The following is a 21,983-nucleotide window of genomic DNA, read 5'->3' as shown; positions in this document are numbered from 1 at the left end:
AAAAAATATGTAGAATAAAGATCATTTGTTGAGACTTTGCCTGTAAACACCTTTAAAGGGACAGTATACTATAAAATTGTTTTTCCTTTAATGTGTTTCCAATTACTTTTTTTACCAGCTGCAGAGTATAAAATGTATTAGATTTGCTTTTAACGTTTGTGTATATGAATTAGCTGATTTTGTGTTTTGAAGCCACAACCTAATTCAATGGGTTGAGCTTGTAGATAAAATATGATCTCATTACTTTATCACATTGTGTACATATACGTGCTTCTTTATCTTATATCTGTCCTTAAACGAATTACCAATACTTGGAGAGAACAATGGAAAATTAAAATTGTATTACCTTATCTCTTCTATACCCCACTGGGAGTGTAATTTCTTCTACTGGCTGTGTTTACACAGCTTGACCTAAAGGCCAAACACTTTCAGAATAGGTGGTGATACCACAGGCTAAATTAACTATTTCAAATGCCAATATAAGGGTAATTGAAATACTTGTAAACAGTTTAATACATTCCAGCAGGTAAAATGGATCATTGGGAACAAATTAAAGGAGAGAAACATTTTGAGTAAACTGTCCCTTTTACCATTTTTTACCATTTAACATTTTCTAGGATGGATTGTTCTCTGAGTGATGTCCTTATGAAATGTAAGGTTGCTTAACACCTAATCAAGACACTTGATTGTTTAAAACATAGAATACGTTACCTCACTTCACGTGTTCAAATCACACTCAAAACTTTTATTTAGTATTTTTTTAAATAGCCATATATTACAGCTCATACAGAAATGACCGAAGCTCACAAAGAGACTTTCAGATCATGCAGTATGTTAGTTTGTGTGGTTTACATGTAGAAAATTCTTGGCTGAAATAACTTTAACTGCTTTGGATGCCATACATGTTTATGAAAAAAAGGATATTCAAGGGTAAAAAAAACAATTTATCTTGAATAACTCACTCAAACAAGATTCAGTAACGCAGGAGAATTCCTAGTACCATTTGAAAGTTTTATAGTTTATTGGAAGTTTGATGGGGTGCTTCACCCAAAAATAAATTTAAACTTTGTTTTTTTATTATTATTATATTTTATTCATAAAGTGCCAACATATTCGGCAGCGCTGTCCATGGGTACAATTCATTTAGATAAAACAATGTTATAAAACTTGTAAGAGACAAGACAAAATTTTACAAACACATACAGGAGGAATTAAGGACCCTATTTCTGTGGAAACTTACCATCTTTTATCAATTATTAGCTTTTGGACAACACTGTGTATGTATTTTTCTAGTTAGATTTTATGTACATACAGTATATGTAAAACTCGTTAAAAACTTTTTTTTACAAAAATGTGTTACATGTGCCTAGTCGCATGTAATTTACAGTGAGAAAATGTCTATTTCTACACCTATACAACAATACCCAGTATGGGCCCCATGTATTAAAAGGCGTGCGGACCGCTTCTCAACTTGAGAAGCTGTCCTCATGCCTTTGCTGCTCCGATGAGTGTGTAATGCCCTCCCCTTCACTCGCCCGACTGTCAGTCACCGAGAGTGAGCAACCACTCAGTGACTTCTCTTCGGCACCTCAAAGGTAGGACAAAGTGTAAGAAGCAGCAGTTTAATGACCGCTGCTTCTTGAATTGCGGGAAACAGGCTTGCATGTGCGAACCTGCCCCACAAGGCTCCGGAGCAGCTTACGCTGCTTCTAACATGGAGCCCTGTGTCTATCAAAAGCTTAGTTAAATGGATATAAAACCCAAATATTTTCTTTTGTAATTCAGACAGAGCATACAATTTTAAATAAGTTTCAAATTTACTTCTATTATAATTTTTGCTACATTCCCATGTTATTCTTTGTTAAAGGGCCATGATACCCAAATGTTGAAACACTTGAAAGTGATGCAGCATAGCTGTAAAAAGCTGACTAGAAAATATCACCTGAACATCTCTATGTAAAAAAGAAAGAGATTTTACCTTTAAAAGTTCCTCAGTTGCCACATCCCATTGTAAAGGACTTCTAAGCAGCAAATCAGTATGTCTGTCCCAGGACAGCTAAGGGAGTGAGCTTACGTGCACACTCCTCTTATTTCCTTATTCAGTTTAAGGAAGTTTACTATGAAATCTCATGAGATCACAGTAAGAGTTCATGACCTCAACACTGTTGATGCTGATTGGCTGCTGTTCATTTCTTCTTCTTTTTTTTTTTACCTGCAGCTGAGCAACAGCTGAATTATAACTTTTTACACAGAACTTACTCTGCTGAGCTGAGGAAGTTGTGAGGTAAAATATCTTCCTTTTTTACATAGAGATGCTCAGGGGATATTTTCCTGTCAGCTTTTTACAGTTATACTGCATTAGTTTCAAGTGATTTAGCATATGAGTATTATGTCCCTTTAAAGGGATACCTAGGTAGGTGTATGGAGCACTACATGGCAGGAAATAGTGCTGCTATCTAGTGCTCTTGCATATGGATAACATTGTTGCATAACCAGACACGTGCACACTCCTGAGCTTACGTCTCCACTTTTGCACAAATATACTAAGAGGACGAAGAAACTTTTATGATAGAAGTAAATTAGAAAGATCTTTAAAAATGCCTGCTCTATCTGAATCATGAAAGGAAACTTTTGGGTTTCATTTCCATTTAAAGGATATATAAACTTTTAATAGTTCTGTGCATGTTATGAAGAAGATTATGTTATGAAAATCATTGTTTAATGTGTTTTTTGCAGATCGGTGCATCTTATATAGAGCCAAATAGCTTCATGCTTCTTCTTCTGCAGAGGTTTGAACTTCAAGATGCCTTCTCTAAAGCAGAGCCTCTCAAAGACATGGTAAGACTTTCTCTATTTTATATCCTTAAAGACACGTATAGCCGCAATAACTTTTGGCTCTGTTTAAAAGAAACAAACAAATACAATGGGAACAAGTTCCAGAATGCCTTAAATCTAAAATTTGCTTTTATACATTTCCACCATACAGTTAATAAAGATTGTTAAAAACAAATGCACATGGTTTGGTTTTACTTAGAAAAGATTTGTGTATATCTACAGCCAATTACTTGCAGAAAGTCAACCTGTTCCCTTTTATGTTGAAGTAAATTTTAGAGGTTCGTTCAGATTAAGAGGAATGACTAAATTTGTGTTGTGTTATGTTTGTTTGAAAACAATAAATGAGCTGTCCCTATAATGAAAAACAAACAAAAAAATTGTGTTGTTAAAATTGTCACTTTAAAGGGGGTAATGTTTTTGTGCAGACAGGACACTGAAGTCAAAATTCAACTTTCATGATTCAGATAGAGCAGGTAATTTTAAACAACTTTCCAATTTTACTTCCATTAACAAAATGCGCAGAGTCTTTTTATATTTACACTTTTTGAGTCACCAACTCTTCCTGAGCATGTGCAAAAATTCACAGAATATACATATATGCATTTGGGGGAGTGGAATAGAGTTAAATTTGTCAGGAAAAAACGTACTTCTCATTTGAAGTTCAGACTAAGTGCTATTGCATTGTCTTTTTATCATGCATTTGTTTATTAGCAGAGGATTGCACCCATTAGCAAAAGGATGATTAACCCCTCAATACCCAAAACGGATAAAACAGATATCAATTAAGATTTAACGCTTTTAATCACAGTCAGCACACTGTCACAGATCTGCTGTGACTGATTACCTCCCTCACAAATGAAATTTGCAGACCCCTGAGCTCTCTAGAGACGTCCTGGATCAAGGAGGAAGAAGCAGGAAGACTGTGCAAGAATTTTAACTGCGCAACAAGGCGCTAAAACAAGGGCCCTCCCACTCCAATCACAACAGTGGGAGCCCTGATATAACGTTTTCCATGCAGAAAAATATGTTAGCCATGTGGAAAAAATCATGCCCAAAGTGATTTATCACCAAAGTACCTCACAAAAACGAATAACATGCCAGTAAACGTTTTATTAAAAAACAACATTTTTCAATGTCATGCAAAGCTATCACTAAGCCTGCTACCAGTCGCTACCACTGCAGAGAAGGCTTAAGTATTATTTCAGTGTTAACAGTATTTTCTCAGTCAAATTCTAGTCCCTAGAATATAACTTGACTGTGCATACATTTATCAGCCTGATACCAGTTGCCACTACTGCATTTAAGGCTGTACTTACATCATACGGTAACAGCAGTATTTTCTTAGTCAATTCCATTCCCAGAAAATAAAGTACTGCACATACCTCATTTGCGGAGGACCCCGCATGCTATTCCCAGTTTCTGAAGTTACCCCACTCCTCAGAATGTCGAGAACAGCCAGTGGATCTTAGTTACGCCTGCTAAGATCATAGAAAAAAAAAAAAAAACGCAGGCAGTTTCTTCTTCCAAATACTGCCTGAGATAGAAAAACAGCACACTCCGGTGCCATTTAAAATAACAAACTTTTGATTGAAGAATAGTTAAGTGAAAACTCCAGCTCCTCTCGTGACCTCCTTCTTTGTTGAGGGTTGCAAGAGAATGACTGGATATGACATGTGAGGGGAGGAGCTATATAGCAGCTCTGCTTGGGTGATCCTCTTGCAACTTCCTGTTGGGAAGGAGAATATATCCCATAAGTAATGGATGACCCGTGGACTGAACACACTACAAGAGAAATAAATTTATCAGGTAAGCATAAATTATGTTTTTTAAAAAAATCGTTCCAATTTACGTCTATTTTCAAATTTGCTTTGTTCTCTTGATATCCTTTGTTGAAGACTAAACCTCGTTAGGCTGCTAGGAGCTTAGGAGCGTACACATATCAATAGCAGTCTATGGCAACATTGTTCTTAACCATGTATAACATTGCTATAGATTTTGCAAGCATTGCTGCCAGATGGCTAAAGACACATGCACGCTCTGGAGCTCACCTATGATTATTCTTTAATAAGGAATGCCATGAGAACTATGCAACATTGATAGTAGAAGCATAGTGGTTTAAAATGGTATGCTATTTCCAATCAGTTTAACTTTACATTTAACTTATTGCCACTTTAAATTCCGGCAGTCGATGCTGCTATGGAGCACCCAAAGACATGAGTACAGGTTTATTAAACCCTGAACTCACCATGCTCAGTTTATATCCGTTTTCTTAAATTTAAACCAATCAGATTGGAATCATTATGTTGTTTATTTTTGCTCCTAAAACAACCTGCTTAATAGTTTAATTTGGAATGCTGATCACATTCAGCTTTTTAAGTGCTTCTTTTTTCTGTTTCTATTACTTTTTAGGACCTGGCAAGACAACGTAATATTCTAATTGAAGAAATGCTTCACGTACTTATTTGCATTGTTGGTATGTTTCTACTTTATTTCTTACTATTAATTTGGATATTTAATAGGCTAAAACATTAATATAGTATCCATTCTCGGGTTCTTCCGAGAGGGCTCTTCTCCACCATCATAGATATTGATGGCAGATAAGAGCCATAGGCCCAGCAAGTCTGCCCAATATTTTCTAAAAGTATAAACTCATCTAGTTTGTAGGATAGCCCCCACAGTGTTTGTCATTACTACCTCTTGTGAAAGTTTATGAAATTAATCAATCACCCTTTCTGTAAAGAAGTGCTTCCTCAAATTACTCCTGAATATACTACCCTTTTCATTTTCTTTCATGTAATTAGCAAGAGTCCATGAGCTAGTGACGTATGGGATATACATTCCTACCAGGAGGGGCAAAGTTTCCCAAACCTTAAAATGCCTATAAATACACCCCTCACCACACCCACAAATCAGTTTTACAAACTTTGCCTCCTATGGAGGTGGTGAAGTAAGTTTGTGCTAGATTCTACGTTGATATGCGCTCCGCAGCAGGTTGGAGCCCGGTTTTCCTCTCGGCGTGCAGTGAATGTCAGAGGGATGTGAGGAGAGTATTGCCTATTTGAATGCAATGATCTCCTTCTACGGGGTGTATTTCATAGGTTCTCTGTTATCGGTCGTAGAGATTCATCTCTTACCTCCCTTTTCAGATCGACGATATACTCTTATATATATATATACCATTACCTCTGCTGATTTTTCGTTTCAGTACTGGTTTGGCTTTCTACAACATGTAGATGAGTGTCCTGGGGTAAGTAAGTAAGCTTATTTTCTGTGACACTCTAAGCTATGGTTAGGCACTTTTTTATAAAGTTCTAAATATATGTATTCAAACATTTATTTGCCTTGACTCAGGATGTTCAACATTCCTTATTTTCAGACAGTCAGTTTCATATTTGGGATAATGCATTTGAATCAATCATTTTTTCTTACCTTAAAAAATTTGACTTTTTCCCTGTGGGCTGTTAGGCTCGCGGGGGCTGAAAATGCTTCATTTTATTGCGTCATTCTTGGCGCAGACTTTTTTGGCGCAAATTTTTTTTCTTTTTCCGGCGTCATACGTGTCGCCGGAAGTTGCGTCATTTTTTGACGTTTTTTTGCGTCAAAAGTGTCGGCGTTCCGGATGTGGCGTCATTTTTTGGCGCCAAAAGCATTTAGGCGCCAAATAATGTGGGCGTCTTATTTGGCGCTAAAAAATATGGGCGTCATTTTTGTCTCCACATTATTTAAGTCTCATTATTTATTGCTTCTGGTTGCTAGAAGCTTGTTCACTGGCATTTTTTTCCCATTCCTGAAACTGTCATTTAAGGAATTTGATCAATTTTGCTTTATATGTTGTTTTTTTCTATTACATATTGCAAGATGTTCCACGTTGCAACTGAGTCAGAAGATACTTCAGGAAAATCGCTGCCCGGTGCTGGAGCTACCAAGCTAAGTGTATCTGCTATAAACTTTTGGTATCTGTTTCTCCAGCTGTTGTTTGTATTGCATGTCATGACAAACTTGTTAATGCAGATAAAATTTCCTTTAGTACTGTTACATTACCTGTTGCTGTTCCGTCAACATCTAATTTTCAGAGTGTTCCTGGTAACATAAGAGATTTTATTTTTAAAATCCATTAAGAAGGCTATGTCTGTTATTTCTCCTTCTAGTATACATAAAAGTCTTTTAAAACTTCTCTTTTTTCAGATGAATTTTTAAATGAACATCATCATTCCAATACTGATAATGGTTCTTCTGGTTCAGAGGTTTCTGTCTCAGAGATTGATGCTGATAAATCTTCGTATTTGTTCAAGATGGAATTTATTCGTTCTTTACTTAAAGAAGTATTAATTGCATTAGAAATAGAGGATTCTGGTCCTCTTAATACTAAATCTAAACGTTTAAATAAGGTTTTTAAATCTCCTGTAGTTATTCCAGAAGTGTTTTTCTCTCCCTGATGCTATTTCTGAAGTAATTTCCAGGGAATGGAATAATTTGGGTAATTCATTTACTCCTTCTAAAACGTTTTAAGCAATTATATTCTGTGCCGTCTGACAGATTAGAGTTTTTGGGACAAAATCCCTAAGGTTAATGGGGCTGTCTCTACTCCTGCTATATTTTTAGCGGATGTTGCTGCAGCTTCAACTTTTTGGTTAGAACCTTTAGCGCAACAAGTAACAGATCATAATTTTATAGCATTATTATTATTCTATAACATGCTAATAATTTTATTTGTGATACCATCTTTGATATCATTAGAGTTGATGTCAGGTATGTGTCTCTAGCTATTTTAGCTAGAAGAGCTTTATGGCTTAAAACTTGGAATGCTGATATGTCTTCTAAGTCTACTTTGCTATCCCTTTCTTTCCAGGGTAATAAATTATTCGGTTCTCAGTTGGATTCTATTATCTCAACTGTTACTGGAGGGAAGGGAACTTTTTTACCAAAGGATAAAAAATCTAAGGTAAATTTAGGTCTAATAATCGTTTTCGTTACTTTTCCCACAACAAGGAACAAAAGCCTGATCCTTCATCCTCAGGAGCGGTATCAGTTTGGAAACCATTTCCAGTTTGGAATATATCCAAGCCTTATAGAAACCCAAAGCCAGCTCCTAAGTACCCATGAAGGTGCGGCCCTCATTCCAGCTCAGCTGGTATGGGGCAGATCACGTTTTCTTCAAAGAAATTTGGATCAATTCCGTTCACAATCTCTGGTTTCAGAACATTGTTTCAGAAAGGTACAGAATTGGCTTCAAGTTAAGGCCTCCTGCAAAGAGATTTTTTTCTTTCCCGTGTCCCAGTAAACCCAGCAAAGGCTCAGCATTTCTGAAATGTGTTTCAGATCTAGAGTTGGCTGGAGTAATTATGCCAGTTCCAGTTCTGGAACAGGGGCTGGGGTTTTATTCTATCTCTTCATTGTACCAAAGAAGGTCAATTCCTTCAGACCAGTTCCGGATCTATCAATATTGAATCGTTATGTAAGGATACCAACATTCAAGATGGTAACTGTAGGACTATCCTGCCTTTTGTTTAGCAAGGGCATTATATGTCTACAATAGATTTACAGGATGCATATCTGCATATTCCGATTCATCCAGATTACTTTTAGTTTCTGAGATTCTCTTTTTAGACAAGCATTACCAGTTTTGTGGCTCTACCGTTTGGCCTAGCATCAGCTCCAATAATTTTTTCAAAGGTTCTCGGTGCCCTTCTGTCTGTAATCAGAGAACAGGGTATTGGTATTTCCTTATTTTGGACGATATCTTGGTACTTGCTCAGTCTTCACAGTTTCGCAGAATCTCATACGAATCGACTTGTGTTGTTTCTTCAAGATCATGGTTGGAGGATCAATTTACCAAAAAGTTCATTGATTCCTCAGACAAGGGTAACCTTTTTAGGTTTCCAGATAGATTCAGTGTCTATGACTCTGTCTTTGTCAGACAAGAGAAGTCTAACATTGATATCAGCTTGTCAAAACCTTCAGTCACATTCATTCCCTTTGGTAGCCTTATGCATGGAAATTTTAGGTCTTATGACTGCTGCATCGGATGCGATCTCCTTTGCTCGTTTTCACATGCGACCTCTTCAGCTCTGTATGCTGAACCAATGGTGCAGGGATTACACAAAGATATCTCAATTAATATCTTTAAACCGATTATACGACACTCTCTGACGTGGTGGACAGATCACCATCGTTTAGTTCAGGGGGCTTCTTTGTTCTTCCGACCTGGACTATAATCTCAACAGATGCAAGTCTTACAGGTTGGGGAGCTGTGTGGGGGTCTCTGACGGCACAAGGGGTTTGGGAATCTCAGGAGGTGAGATTACCGATCAATATTTTGGAACTCCGTGCAATTTTCAGAGCTCTTCAGTCTTGGCCTCTTCTGAAAAGAGAGTTGTTCATTTGTTTTCAGATAGACAATGTCACAACTGTGGCATACATCAATCATCAAGGAGGGACTCACAGTCCTCTGGCTATGAAAGAAGTATCTTGAATTTTGGTTTGGGCGGAATCCAGCTCCTGTCTAATCTCTGCGGTTCATATCCCAGGTATAGACAATTGGGAAGCGGATTATCTCAGTCGCCAAACGTTGCATCCGGGCGAATGGTCTCTTCACCCAGAGGTATTTCTTCAGATTGTTCAAATGTGGGAACTCCCAGAAATAGATCTGATGGCTTCTCATCTAAACAAGAAACTTCCCTGGTATCTGTCCAGATCCTGGGATCCTCAGGCGGAGGCAGTGGATGCATTATCACTTCCTTGGAAGTATCATCCTGCCTATATCTTTCCGCCTCTAGTTCTTCTTCCAAGAGTATTCTCCAAGATTCTAAAGGAATGCTCGTTTGTCCTGCTGGTAGCTCCAGCATGGCCTCACAGGTTTTGGTATGCGGATCTTGTCCGGATGGCCTCTTGCCAGCTGTGGACTCTTCCGTTAAGACAAGACCTTCTGTCGCAAGGTCCTTTCTTCCATCAGGATCTCAAATCCTTAAATTTTAAGGTATGGAGTTTGAACGCTTGATTCTTGGTCAAAGAGGTTTCTCTGACTCTGTGATTAATACTATGTGACAGGCTCGTAAATCTGTATCTAGAGAGATATATTATAGAGTCTGGAAGACTTATATTTCTTAGTGTCTTTCTCATCATTTTTCTTGGCATTCTTTTTGAATACCGAGAATTTTACAGTTTCTTCAGAATGGTTTAGATAAAGGTTTGTCCGCAAGTTCCTTGAAGGACAAATCTCTGCTCTTTCTGTTCTTTTTCACAGAAAGATTGCTAATCTTCCTGATATTCATTGTTTTGTACAAGCTTTGGTTCGTATAAAACCTGTCATTAAGTCAATTTCTCCTCCTTGGAGTTTGAATTTGGTTCTGGGGGCTCTTCAAGCTCCTCCTTTTGAACCCATGTATTCTTTGGTCATTAATTACTTTCTTGGAAAGTTTTGTTTCTTTTGGCCATCTCTTCTGCCAGAAGAGTCTCTGAATTATCTGCTCTTTCTTGTGAGTCTCCTTTTCTGATTTTTCATCAGGATAAGGCGGTGCTGCAAACTTCTTTTGAATTTTTTACCTAAGGTTGTGAATTCTAACAACATTAGTAGAGAAATTGTGGTTCCTTCATTATGTCCTAATCCTATGAATTCTAGGGAGAAATCATTTTATTCTTTGGATGCTGTTAGAGCTTTGTAATATTATGTTGAAGCTACTAAGTCTTTCCGAAAGACTTCTAGTCTATTTGTCATCTTTTCCGGTTCTAGAAAAGGCCAGAAAGCTTCTGCCATTTCTTTGGCATCTTGGTTGAAATCTTTATTTCATCATGCCTATGTCGAGTCGGGTAAAACTCCGCCTCGAAGGATTACAGCTCATTCTACTAGGTCAGTTTCTACTTCCTGGGCGTTTAGGAATGAAGCTTCGGTTGATCAGATTTGCAAAGCAGCAACTTGGTCCTCTTTGCATACTTTTACTAAATTCTACCATTTTGATGTGTTTTCTTCTTCTGAAGCAGTTTTTGGTAGAAAAGTACTTCAGGCAGTGGTTTCAGTTTGAATCTTCTGCTTATGTTTTCATTAAACTTTATTTTGGGTGTGGATTATTTTCAGCAGGAATTGGCTGTCTTTATTTTTTCCCTCCCTCTCTAGTGACTCTTGCGTGGAAAGATCCACATCTTGGGTAGTCATTATCCCATACGTCACTAGCTCATGGACTCTTGCTAATTACATGAAAGAAAACATAATTTATGTAAGAACTTACCTGATAAATTCATTTCTTTCATATTAGCAAGAGTCCATGAGGCCCACCCTTTTTGTGGTGGTTATGATTTTTTTGTATAAAGCACAATTATTCCAATTCCTTATTTTTTATGCTTTCGCACTTTTTTCTTATCACCCCACTTCTTGGCTATTCGTTAAACTGATTTGTGGGTGTGGTGAGGGGTGTATTTATAGGCATTTTAAGGTTTGGGAAACTTTGCCCCTCCTGGTAGGAATGTATATCCCATACGTCACTAGCTCATGGACTCTTGCTAATATGAAAGAAATGAATTTATCAGGTAAGTTCTTACATAAATTATGTTTTTATTTAAAATACTAACTGGCTCAGTTTTAATAAACCCTTTAATATACTTGAAAGTTGCTATCATATCACCTCTATCTCGTCTCTCCTCTAAGCTATACATATTTAGGTCATAAAGCTTCTCCTGGTACGTTTTATTTTTTAGACCATGTACCATTTTGGTAGCCCTCCTTTGCACAGATTCACGTTTGTTTATATCCTTCTGAAGATATGGCCTCCAGAACTGCACACAATACTCAATATGAGGCCTAACTAATGATCTGTAAAGTGGCATAATAACCTTACTATTTCTGCTGCAAATACCTCTACCAATACTGTACATCCAAGCATTCTGCTGGCCTTACTCGCTGCAGTACTACATTGTTTACTAAATTTTAAATGATCTCAAATAATAATACCCAAGTCCTGTTCCTCATTCGTAACAGTCAGTAAAGTGTCATTGAGTATGTAATTAATGTTTGGATTTCTCTTCCCTAAATGCATGCATAATTTTACACTTTGCCGTTTTAAACTTTAGATTCCAGTCATTTGTCCAATCCTCCAATTGTTGTAAATCACTTATCATTTTGCCCCCCACACCACCACCCTGGAACATCTATGTCACGGATACCGGACTGCCATAGCTCCCCCTACTACCTGGCTCACTGCTTATTACACCAATTTTGGCCCTTTCATGGCTTATGGGATCTCCCAAACCCTTCCTGTTTCATGTTTTACTGTTTGTACCTCCTCATGGAAGAGCTGATCCCTTGCCGCTTGACCCCTCTCTGACTGGCCGGGCTCCTGGAACTACTTCCCAGCCGGACCACCACAGACGCCCGCTAATATTTACCCCAGGCCGCTCCAGAGTCCCTTTTGTCCCAGAGCTCCGCTCTTTTGGGGATGTGTTATTCCTTTGGTAGACAAGGGCTGGGGTGTTTTGGACACCCACACCTCCATATTTTTACCAGGCTGTAACTCTAGTCATCTGGGGACTGAGAGCTTTCCAACGACACCCTTGAAGTGCCCCCGCTCCCCCGGGATCACCCCTAAACCGTGACTTAGGTACTGTGGGGACTCTATGGGACTGTGGCTCCTATGGAGGTGCTGGAACTGTCTGGAGGGGCGGGAATGGCGGAAGATCTTGGGATCAGATAAGGCTCTCAATGTGTTTATAAGCTGTGTGTTTTTCCCAATAAAGTCAGTTCTTGTTTCACCTGAATACTGGTCTTGTCTGGTTATTTGGGTGGGCTCTGGCTATAATCACTTTCCAGCTATACAGCTGCAGGTTCTGGGGAGGAAGCAGGACCTTTTGGCGGAACTACCCAGTCGGGGTAGCCGGTGTCCGTCACATTGGCTGGCAGTGGTGGAATCTGCTTCTTCTACACGGTTCCTGCTGACAGAGGAGAAGCGCTACAGTAGCCTGGAACTATGGAAGCGAGTTCCTATGGAGAGTACAAGAGGCGCTGGCCCAGCTGGACAGTCTTGGTTCAGAATAGGACAAGCTGAGATGGAGGAACATTATCTGCCAGCAACTATAAAGTGAAGCTCTTCAACAAGAACAGGACTGTTATGGGTTATGGAAAGGAAGGCTATCCACACTAGATAGACTGGTCCAGGCAGAGATGTGGCTACAGGGCCCTCCGATGGCACGCTATGCAAGCGTGGCCATGGCTGGAGGATGACGTCCTCCCAGAGGCCTTAGGCGGCCCTAGATTGCTATTTGAAAAGCTGGCAAAGGACCCAGACTTTGGGAGTGAGGCAGAGTGGAGACCAGAGGACATTAGTGAGTACCGAGAGAGATTGCTGAATCTTTCGGGGGTACCGTGGCTACAAGCCGATCTTGTTTTTATAAGTGTCCAGGAATGGGAGCTGGAAGTGGTCTCAAAAAGCTGCTAGACTCTGCTCAGCAGCCCGGGGAGGCTCCCTTTGCCTGGGACTATCAGGTGGCAATAGCGGAAATCTCTGAAGGCCTGGCTGAAAGGTCGACAATGGGGGCGTTTGACAGTGGGCTCTACCCCCTCTACACACAGCTACAGAAGCAGAGTTCCTATGGCGCAGGCAGCAAATACTGGCCCATCTCGACGAACCTGTTTCTGCACAGGGCGAGATGGGATGGAGGGATGCATCTACCCAGCAGCTGGTCGAGGGTTCAAGGGATGGAGAAATCATCTCATCCCCCAAGCGGCAGAGCTGTTTCCAGGGAGAGGAGACAGCCGGTCTCTCTCCCCAGCGACAGAATAAGTTCCATGGAGAGGAGGTAGCCTCCCTCCCCAGCGGCAGACCCCCTTTTAGGGAGCGGAGATAGCCGGTCTCCCTCCCCAGCGGCAGATCAGTCTCCAGGGAGAGGAGGTAGCCGACCTCTCTCCCCAGCGGCGGAACTTTTTCCCGGAAGAGGAGACAACCGGTCTATCTCCCTAGTGACAGAGCCATTCCCAGGGAGCGGAGGTAGCCGACCTCCCTCCCCAGTGACAGCACTCCTTCCCGGGAGCGGAAATAGCCGGTCTCTCTCCCCAGCGGCAGAGCCATTTCCAGGGTGAGGAGACAGCCGGTCTCTCTCTCCAGTGGCAGAGCCATTCCCAGGGAGCAGAGGTAGCCGACCTCTCTCCCCAGCGACAGAACTCCTTCCAGGGAGAGGAGACAGCCGGTCTCTCTCCCCAGTGGCAAAGCCATTCCCAGGTAGCAGAGGTAGCCAACCTCCCTCCCCAGCTGCAGAGCCCTTTCCAGGGGAGATGGATGATCCATCTCCCCAGCAACTTGGGGTGATCAAAAGAAAGGAGGTCCGCAGCCTCACCCCCCTGTGGCAGTGGTCAACCACCAAAATGGAAGAGAGTTTGGGATCTGGATTGCCCGTTTCCCCCGAGTTCCCAGAGACTTTGAGAGGTGGAGGACCATGGTGCAAAATTGGGGTTCCTGGGGCCGTGGAGGCGACCAAAGGCCGGGCTCCTGAAACTACTTGCCGACTGGACCACCCTGGACGCCTGCTAACATTTACCCCAGGTTGTTCCAGAGACCCTTTGTGTTTTGGACTGTGGCATCTGGGGACCGAGAGCTTTCCAACGACACCCTGGACTCCCGGAACACCTCTAAACAGCAACCTAGGTACTGTGGGAACTTTATGGGACTGTGGCTCCTATGGAGGCGTCGGACTGTCTGGAGGGGTGGGAATGGCTTGAGATCTTGGGATCAGATAAGGCTCTGAATGTGTATCTAAGCTGTGTGGTTTTCCCAATAAAGTCAGTTCTTGTTTCACCTGAATACTGGTCTTGTCTGGTTATTTGGGTGGACTCTGGCTATAATCCCTTACAGTTATACAACTGCAGGTTCCGGGGAGGAAGCAGGACCTTTTGGCGGAGCTACCCAGTCGTGGTAGCCGGTGTCCGTCGCAATCTAGTCTATTACAAATGTTTCTATCATCTGCAAACAGACATACTTTTCCCTGTAGCCCTTTGTTGATATCTCTGATAAATATGTCAAACAAAACAGGCCCCAGAACTGACCCCTGAAGAACACTACTAGCCACCTTCTCTCTCTCTTTATCTATATCTATATATATATATATATATATTCACTACTTAACTACTATTAAATTTCTGTCATTCACTGCAATTTCTAAGTTGTCCGGGACTATATATATATATATATATATATATATATATATATATATATATATATATATATATATATATATATATATATATATATATACACTTAAAAATATCAAATATGTGTTTTCTGTCTGTTATGGAACTTTGATGACAAATAATATTCATGTCTTCTTTTTCTCCTGATTTAGGAGAGCGATATGTACCTGGAATAAGTTGTGTTACCAGAGAGGAGTGCACAATGAGAGAAATAATCCACTTGCTTTGCATTGAACCCATGGCTCACAGTGCAATTGCCAGAGCCCTGCCTGAGACCGTAAGTATAAGCTAATGAACTTATTAGCTGTTTTCAAAAGATCTACAGTCTACAGATGGGAGAGAGAGAGGGAAGAAAGAAAACGGAAAAAGAGAAGAGCGAGCAGAGAAGAAAAAATAGAGGAGAGAGGAAAGGAGAGAGAATTGAGGAGAGGTAGAAAAGTGTGAAATAGTGGTAAGGAGTGGAGAGAGAGAGGAGGAGTGAGAAAGAAAAGAGGAGAGAGAGGGGAGAGAAAGAGGGAAACAGAAAAGAGAGATTGAACGTGTGATCAATCAATAAGCAAACATTGTAATTCAAGCCACTCTTAGAACTAAAACCTATAGGTGTGTGTATGTATGTATGTATGTATATATATATATATATATATATATATATATATATATATATATATATATATACACACACACACACACACACACACTGCGTTTGATTGATATCTAATGCTAACACTGCAGAGAACGCCTACTGAGAAAGAGCAAGTAGAAAAAGTTTGCAGCGGCACCGCCAGTGTATAAATAAATTTTTAAGCCAAAGACAAAGTAATACGACATTTCTGACCAATGTCCTTAATCTTGTATGGAAATACAATAGTACCAAACAGTCTTTAAACACGCAAAACCCCATCTCCAAATTACCTGTAGGTTACCCCATACCTGTGTATTCCCACTAATGGAAATCTATATTACATCTTTTAAAATCACATTTCAAATTCTTATTTACATTACAGGATATTCAAACTCCTCTGTTCAGCATACATCATAATATCAATAGAAATAATCAACGTATATCCAGACAGGGATTACATAAACAACATATATGTCAATTGTACAATATACAACTATTCAAATACATAATCAATTAAAGTCAGTCCAATCCATCTCTCTATTCATACCTCCAGGCGACAAAATACCCAACTCATAAATCCAATGAAGTTCCTTCTGTTTAAGTATAGCCTCTATAGCCTCTCTATCACCCTCTCTTCTAGGGATTTGTACCTGTTCAAATACCTGAAACCCTAATTGACTTAGGCTATGTCCTACTGTGATAAAGTGATGAGCCAATGTAGCATGAAACACAGCACCCACCGCACAGCACGGAACAGGCTTACCAAACCCAGCATCAATGTAAAAAAGCAGTAATTTTCCAGCTGGTGCAAAAACCTTTTATTGTGCAATATGGGATACAAACAAAGCAACGTTTCAGGCCAACAACCGGCCCTTTCTCAAGCTTGACCATCAGTAAGTGAACAAACATTTAAATAGCCCTAATGGCGCCAAATATTGTGATTACAACATATACACTGTTGCCATCTAGTGGAAAGTTATAATATAGCATCTGAAAATGTGTCTAAAAATAAAACATTGTGAATAATTCAATGACTAAATATATCGCCACCTAGTGAACAAAATCATCATTATTTATCAAAACTAAAAACTGTTTAACCTATATAAAAAATATAGAAATATATTCAGTGTAAATCAATTTATAAATAATCATAGTGACAAAAAATACCCTAGTGACAAAAAATATATTAATCTTAAATTACCATAAAAGTAATGATAATAATGCATTTAATCAAATAAAAATAACATTTAAAAATTCATTATAAATTTCATACAATAACCACAATACATCAAATTTAAAACATAAATCAAATGTGTCAACCTACTAATTAACATTTTATTTTCATTTTATTACATTTAATTTTAATTTTATTTCCATCTTCTATAGGTTAACACATTTGAGTATTGCTCAATACTGGATATTCAAATTACATGCACACATCCATGCACACCAAGAGACTAACAGCCTCATGCTTATGCATACATGTAAGCATGTATATGCACATGTGAATTCATCAGCAAAATATATAAGAGAAAATAGAAGAGAATACTCTATGCTATGTTACCAAAATGCAGTCAAATTACATTCTCTATTGAGGCCTTTTGGCCATAAAGTGCACAATACATTTATCCAAAATGTTTCACGTCTATTAAGTAAATTTTCCTTGTCACCCCCTCTTCTTGGTTTATTAACTTTCTCAATTATCTGAAAACGTAGTTGGCTGATCCTATGGCCTGCCTCTAAAAAGTGGGAAGCTACTGGAGCATCCTTCTTCTTCCAACGAATATTTGACTTGTGCTCTGAAATCCTTTCACGTGCCTCCCTGGTGGATTGACCAATATACATTAAGGAGTAAGGACACTTAATTGCATAAATGATGTATTCAGATCGGCAAGTCAAGTATTCATTGATAATGTACTTCTTTCCTGTATAAGGATGACAGAAAGTGTCGCCTTTAATCATTGAATTGCAATTAATGCAAGATAAACATGGGTAACATCCTTTCTGTTTCTGACCAGTTATCGTGCTTTGAACTTTTTTCTTCACTCCAGTTTCGGCTCTTACCAATCTATCCTTAATATTAGGACTACGTTTATAAGCTGGCATAGGGGGTACTTTAAAGGCACCTATTCTTGGATGACATTTAGATAAAATGTGCCAATATTTCCGAATGATTCTGTTGATCTGATTACTCATTGTATTGAGAAATAAATGTAATACTATCTGGATCACTGCACCCATTTTTAGCCTTCCTCACTGCTCTGGAATTCTACGTAGAATTGTAACCAGGGATGAATCCAGAGCAGTGAGGAAAGCTAAAAATGGGTCCAGTGATCCAGATAGGATTAAATTTATTTCTCAATACAATACAAGGAGTAATCAGATCAACAGAATCATTCGGAAATATTGGCACATTTTATCTAAATGTCATCCAGGAATAGGTGCCTTTAAATTGCCCCCTATGCCAGCTTATAAACGTAGTCCTAATATTAAGGATAGATTGGTAAGAGCCGATATTGGAGTGAAGAAAAAAGTTCAAAGCACGATAACTGGTCAGAAACAGAAAGGATGTTACCCATGTTTATCTTGCATTAATTGCAATTCAATGATTAAAGACGACACTTTCTGTCATCCTTATACAGGAAAGAAGTACATTATCAATGAATACTTGACTTGCCGATCTGAATACATCATTTATGCAATTAAGTGTCCGTGCTCCTTAATGTATATTGGTCAATCCACCAGGGAGGCACGTTGAAAGGATTTCAGAGCACAAGTCAAATATTCGTTGTAAGAAGGATGCTCCAGTAGCTTCCCACTTTTTAGAGGCAGGCCATAGGATCAGCCAACTACGTTTTCAGATAATTGAGAAAGTTAATACACCAAGAAGAGGGGGTGACAAGGAAAATTTACTTAATAGACGTGAAACATTTTGGATAAATGAATTGTGCACTTTATGGCCAAAAGTCCTCAATAGAGAATGTAATTGGACTGCATTTTGGTAACATAGCATAGAGTATTCTCTTCTATTTTCTCTTATATATTTTGCTGATGAATTCACATGTGCATATACATGCTTACATGTATGCATAAGTATGAGGCTGTTAGTCTCTTGGTGTGCATGGATGTGTGCATGTAGTTTGAATATCCAGTATTGACCAATACTCAAATGTGTTAACCTATAGAAGATGGAAATAAAATTAAAATTAAATGTAATAAAATGAAAATAAAATGTTAATTAGTAGGTTGACACATTTGATTTATGTTTTTAATTTGATTTATTGTGGTTATTGTATGAAATTTATAATTAATTTTTAAATGTTATTTTTATTTGATTAAATGCATTATTATCATTACTTTTATGGTAATTTAAGATTAATATATTTTTTGTCACTAGGGTATTTTTTGTCACTATGATTATTTATAAATTGATTTACACTGAATATATTTCTATATTTTTTATATAGGTTAAACTGTTTTGTGATTAATAGTTTTGATAAATAATGATGATTTTGTTCACTAGGTGGCGATATATTTAGTCATTGAATTATTCACAATGTTTTATTTTTAGACACATTTTCAGATGCTATATTATAACTTTCCACTAGATGGCAACAGTGTATATGTTGTAATCACAATATTTGGCGCCATTAGGGCTATTTAAATGTTTGTTCACTTACTGATGGTCAAGCTTGAGAAAGGGCCGGTTGTTGGCCTGAAACGTTGCTTTGTTTGTATCCCATATTGCACAATAAAAGGTTTTTGCACCAGCTGGAACATTACTGCTTTTTTAGATTGATGCTGGGTTTGGTAAGCCTGTTCCGTGCTGTGCGGTGGGTGCTGTGTTTCATGCTACATTGGCTCATCACTTTATCACAGTAGGACATAGCCTAAGTCAATTAGGGTTTCAGGTATTAGAACAGGTACAAATCCCTAGAAGAGAGGGTGATAGAGAGGCATATTGCACAATAAAAGGTTTTTGCACCAGCTGGAACATTACTGCTTTTTTATAAAGTGATGAGCCACAGGCACATCCAGTTGATTTGTCCTAATGCTGCTCTTGTGTAGATTTCTCCTCTCATGGACTTTACGAGTGGTCTCTCCCACATAGCCCCACCCTCATGGGCATTTAATCAGGTATACAGCATAGTCTGTTTTACAGGTAAAATACCCCCTGATATTATACGTCTTGTCTGTACAATTTCTTGAGAGGTTATCCATATGAATTGGTACAGAGAGAAAATAACAATACTTTAAATTTAAATTATTTTTTCTGATTTAATTATATCATAGTGTGGATGATTTAAAGTGTGCAATCAAATCTGTGTCTGTTTTTGTAAAAGTCACATCATATTGTAGTAAAATAAAGAATACCAGTGTCCCTTAAGATTATAGTTTGGCAGTCATTGCCTTTCTCAAACTTAGAAATATTGTCTTCCTGAAATCACCCTTGCTGTGGAGGGTCAATAGTGATTTATAACTGACAATAAATCAATTTCTTGACACAACGTAGAAATGAGAAATTTGTGATGCAGTTATCATGTATACTATACATACATAAAAAATATCTTAAATGTTCTTTTAAGCTAAGGCCAAAGACATTGTTATAAGAAGATTCAGGGACCTATGCAATGCACTCGTTTTCACCTGGTAGCTGAATTTACACACAAACAATCCCAGATTATAGTCTACATCAAGCATGTGGGTCTGGTTCTTCTCATTTTACTACAATATAATGTGACTTTCTGGTTCTTCTAAAAAAATGTTGTCCTTTCCCTACTCCAAACTTAAAGGGGCATTTAACTGCTATGCACACTTAAAAAGGAATAGTAACTACTCACTATGTTGTTGCATTTCATCCTGTTCCTGCAGCTTCTTTTCTTATAAGTTTTCCTGCTTTAATAGCTAAAAGGTGCCAGATACTGAAGCTCCGCCTCTTGTTTACTGGATGCCACCATCTTGGAGCTCAGGTATTCTCCCAGCCTGTGACAGAAGCAGTGTGCATTTGCATATCAATGAGGTTGTCAATTTTTCACAGCTGTATAAAGTGCTTCAGGTTAGTGTGTATGATACAAAGCAGGAGCTGTAGATTTTTGCAGCTGCTTCATTGCTATATATTATTGTTGAAGGCTTTTTTAAAAAAATATTTTGTCTAGCTGTAAAAATGCAAATGTTTAAAGCTCACATGATGTATCATGAACACTAACTCCAAGCAAATGATACAGATGTAAAAAAGTGGCCAATATTAGCGATCTGTGTGTGCACTGCTTCTATCACTGAGCTCCAAGATGGAGGCGACCAATATGAAGAGGCGGAGCTTCAGTATTTGGCGCCTTTAAGCTATTAAAACAAGAAAACTGATTTAAAAAGAACTACAGGAACAGGATGAAATGCAATTACATGCTGAGTAGTTATTCTTTTTGTAGCTGTGCACAGCAGTTTAATGTTCCTTTAACAGTATTTGAACTAGGGACATATGCTTTTATTTATTATGCTGGGGAGAGAAGAGACAGATATCATTTATGTTTGTTTGTCTGTGCCATTGTACAATGCCATAGAAACATTTTTATATCATTTGCACTGTGACTGAAAACATACACTCTGAACAAACAAGGTTGGACAGCCCTGATATGAACTAATATCCTACTTTGGTACCAGACAGCAAGTTAAATGAGTTGGGTGTATATATAACTGTAATTACAAACTTTATTTATTTTTTTGCAGGAAAATAATGATATATGCTTGGATAAGGTGATCACTAAAGTAGCCACCTTTAAGTAAGTGTTATTTACATTTTGCATGATTTGTTTTATTTGAGGAAAACCCAGGAAAAGTATTTAATTTATGGTGGGTTTTTAATTTTACTTACTGATTAGATATTTTCTAAACATTAAATGTAAATATTAAAAAAAATATTTTAAGTATGTGAATTGTGAAGTTAGCATAATTTGTAAAAAAAAAAAATATTAAGGTGCTGGCAGTTAAATTTCTAGACACTGGTGATGCAGCATCACATGGCAAAATTTAAAGGGACAGTCAACACCATAATTTTTGTTGTTTAAAAAGAAAGATAATCCAGGGGCGTGTCCGGGCAGCGTCCATGTCTGGTCGCAAAAATATAGGCTCCTGATATCCTCTGTAAGATTCACTGATTATCTTTGCCATCACTAAGAATACAGGCTCCTACAGTTTAGATTCCACATCTTGAAACATTTCTACACAGTTTGATGCTAAGCTCGCATCTTTTTTATCTCTTTTTGAGCCCTATTCCGGACACATGGTCAGGTGGAGTGCCGGCTTTACTACATCTATACCAACACCCCCACCAGTTCGCCGGGTGAAACAGGCTCCTTCAGTTGC

The 21,983-nt window shown here is 38.5% G+C and overlaps 1 protein-coding gene across 5 annotated transcripts in view; it reads left to right on the top strand.

The window, feature by feature from the left end:
- The window catches only part of UBR1 (ubiquitin protein ligase E3 component n-recognin 1), a 693,945-nt gene that overhangs the window by 379,277 nt on the left and 292,685 nt on the right, over window positions 1-21,983 (top strand). For all 5 annotated transcript variants that reach the window (XM_053697798.1, XM_053697801.1, XM_053697800.1 and 2 more), the window contains exons 19-22: window positions 2,737-2,838; window positions 5,245-5,308; window positions 15,154-15,278; window positions 21,348-21,400. In XM_053697798.1, coding sequence (XP_053553773.1) covers window positions 2,737-2,838; window positions 5,245-5,308; window positions 15,154-15,278; window positions 21,348-21,400 — 344 coding nt within the window. The remainder of the gene's footprint in view (window positions 1-2,736; window positions 2,839-5,244; window positions 5,309-15,153; window positions 15,279-21,347; window positions 21,401-21,983) is intronic.

Source organism: Bombina bombina, chromosome 1, assembly GCF_027579735.1.
Source record: "Bombina bombina isolate aBomBom1 chromosome 1, aBomBom1.pri, whole genome shotgun sequence".
Taxonomy (NCBI): domain Eukaryota; kingdom Metazoa; phylum Chordata; class Amphibia; order Anura; family Bombinatoridae; genus Bombina; species Bombina bombina.
Note: the sequence above shows the minus strand (reverse complement) of the source record. Positions and strands in the feature narration are given on the sequence as shown.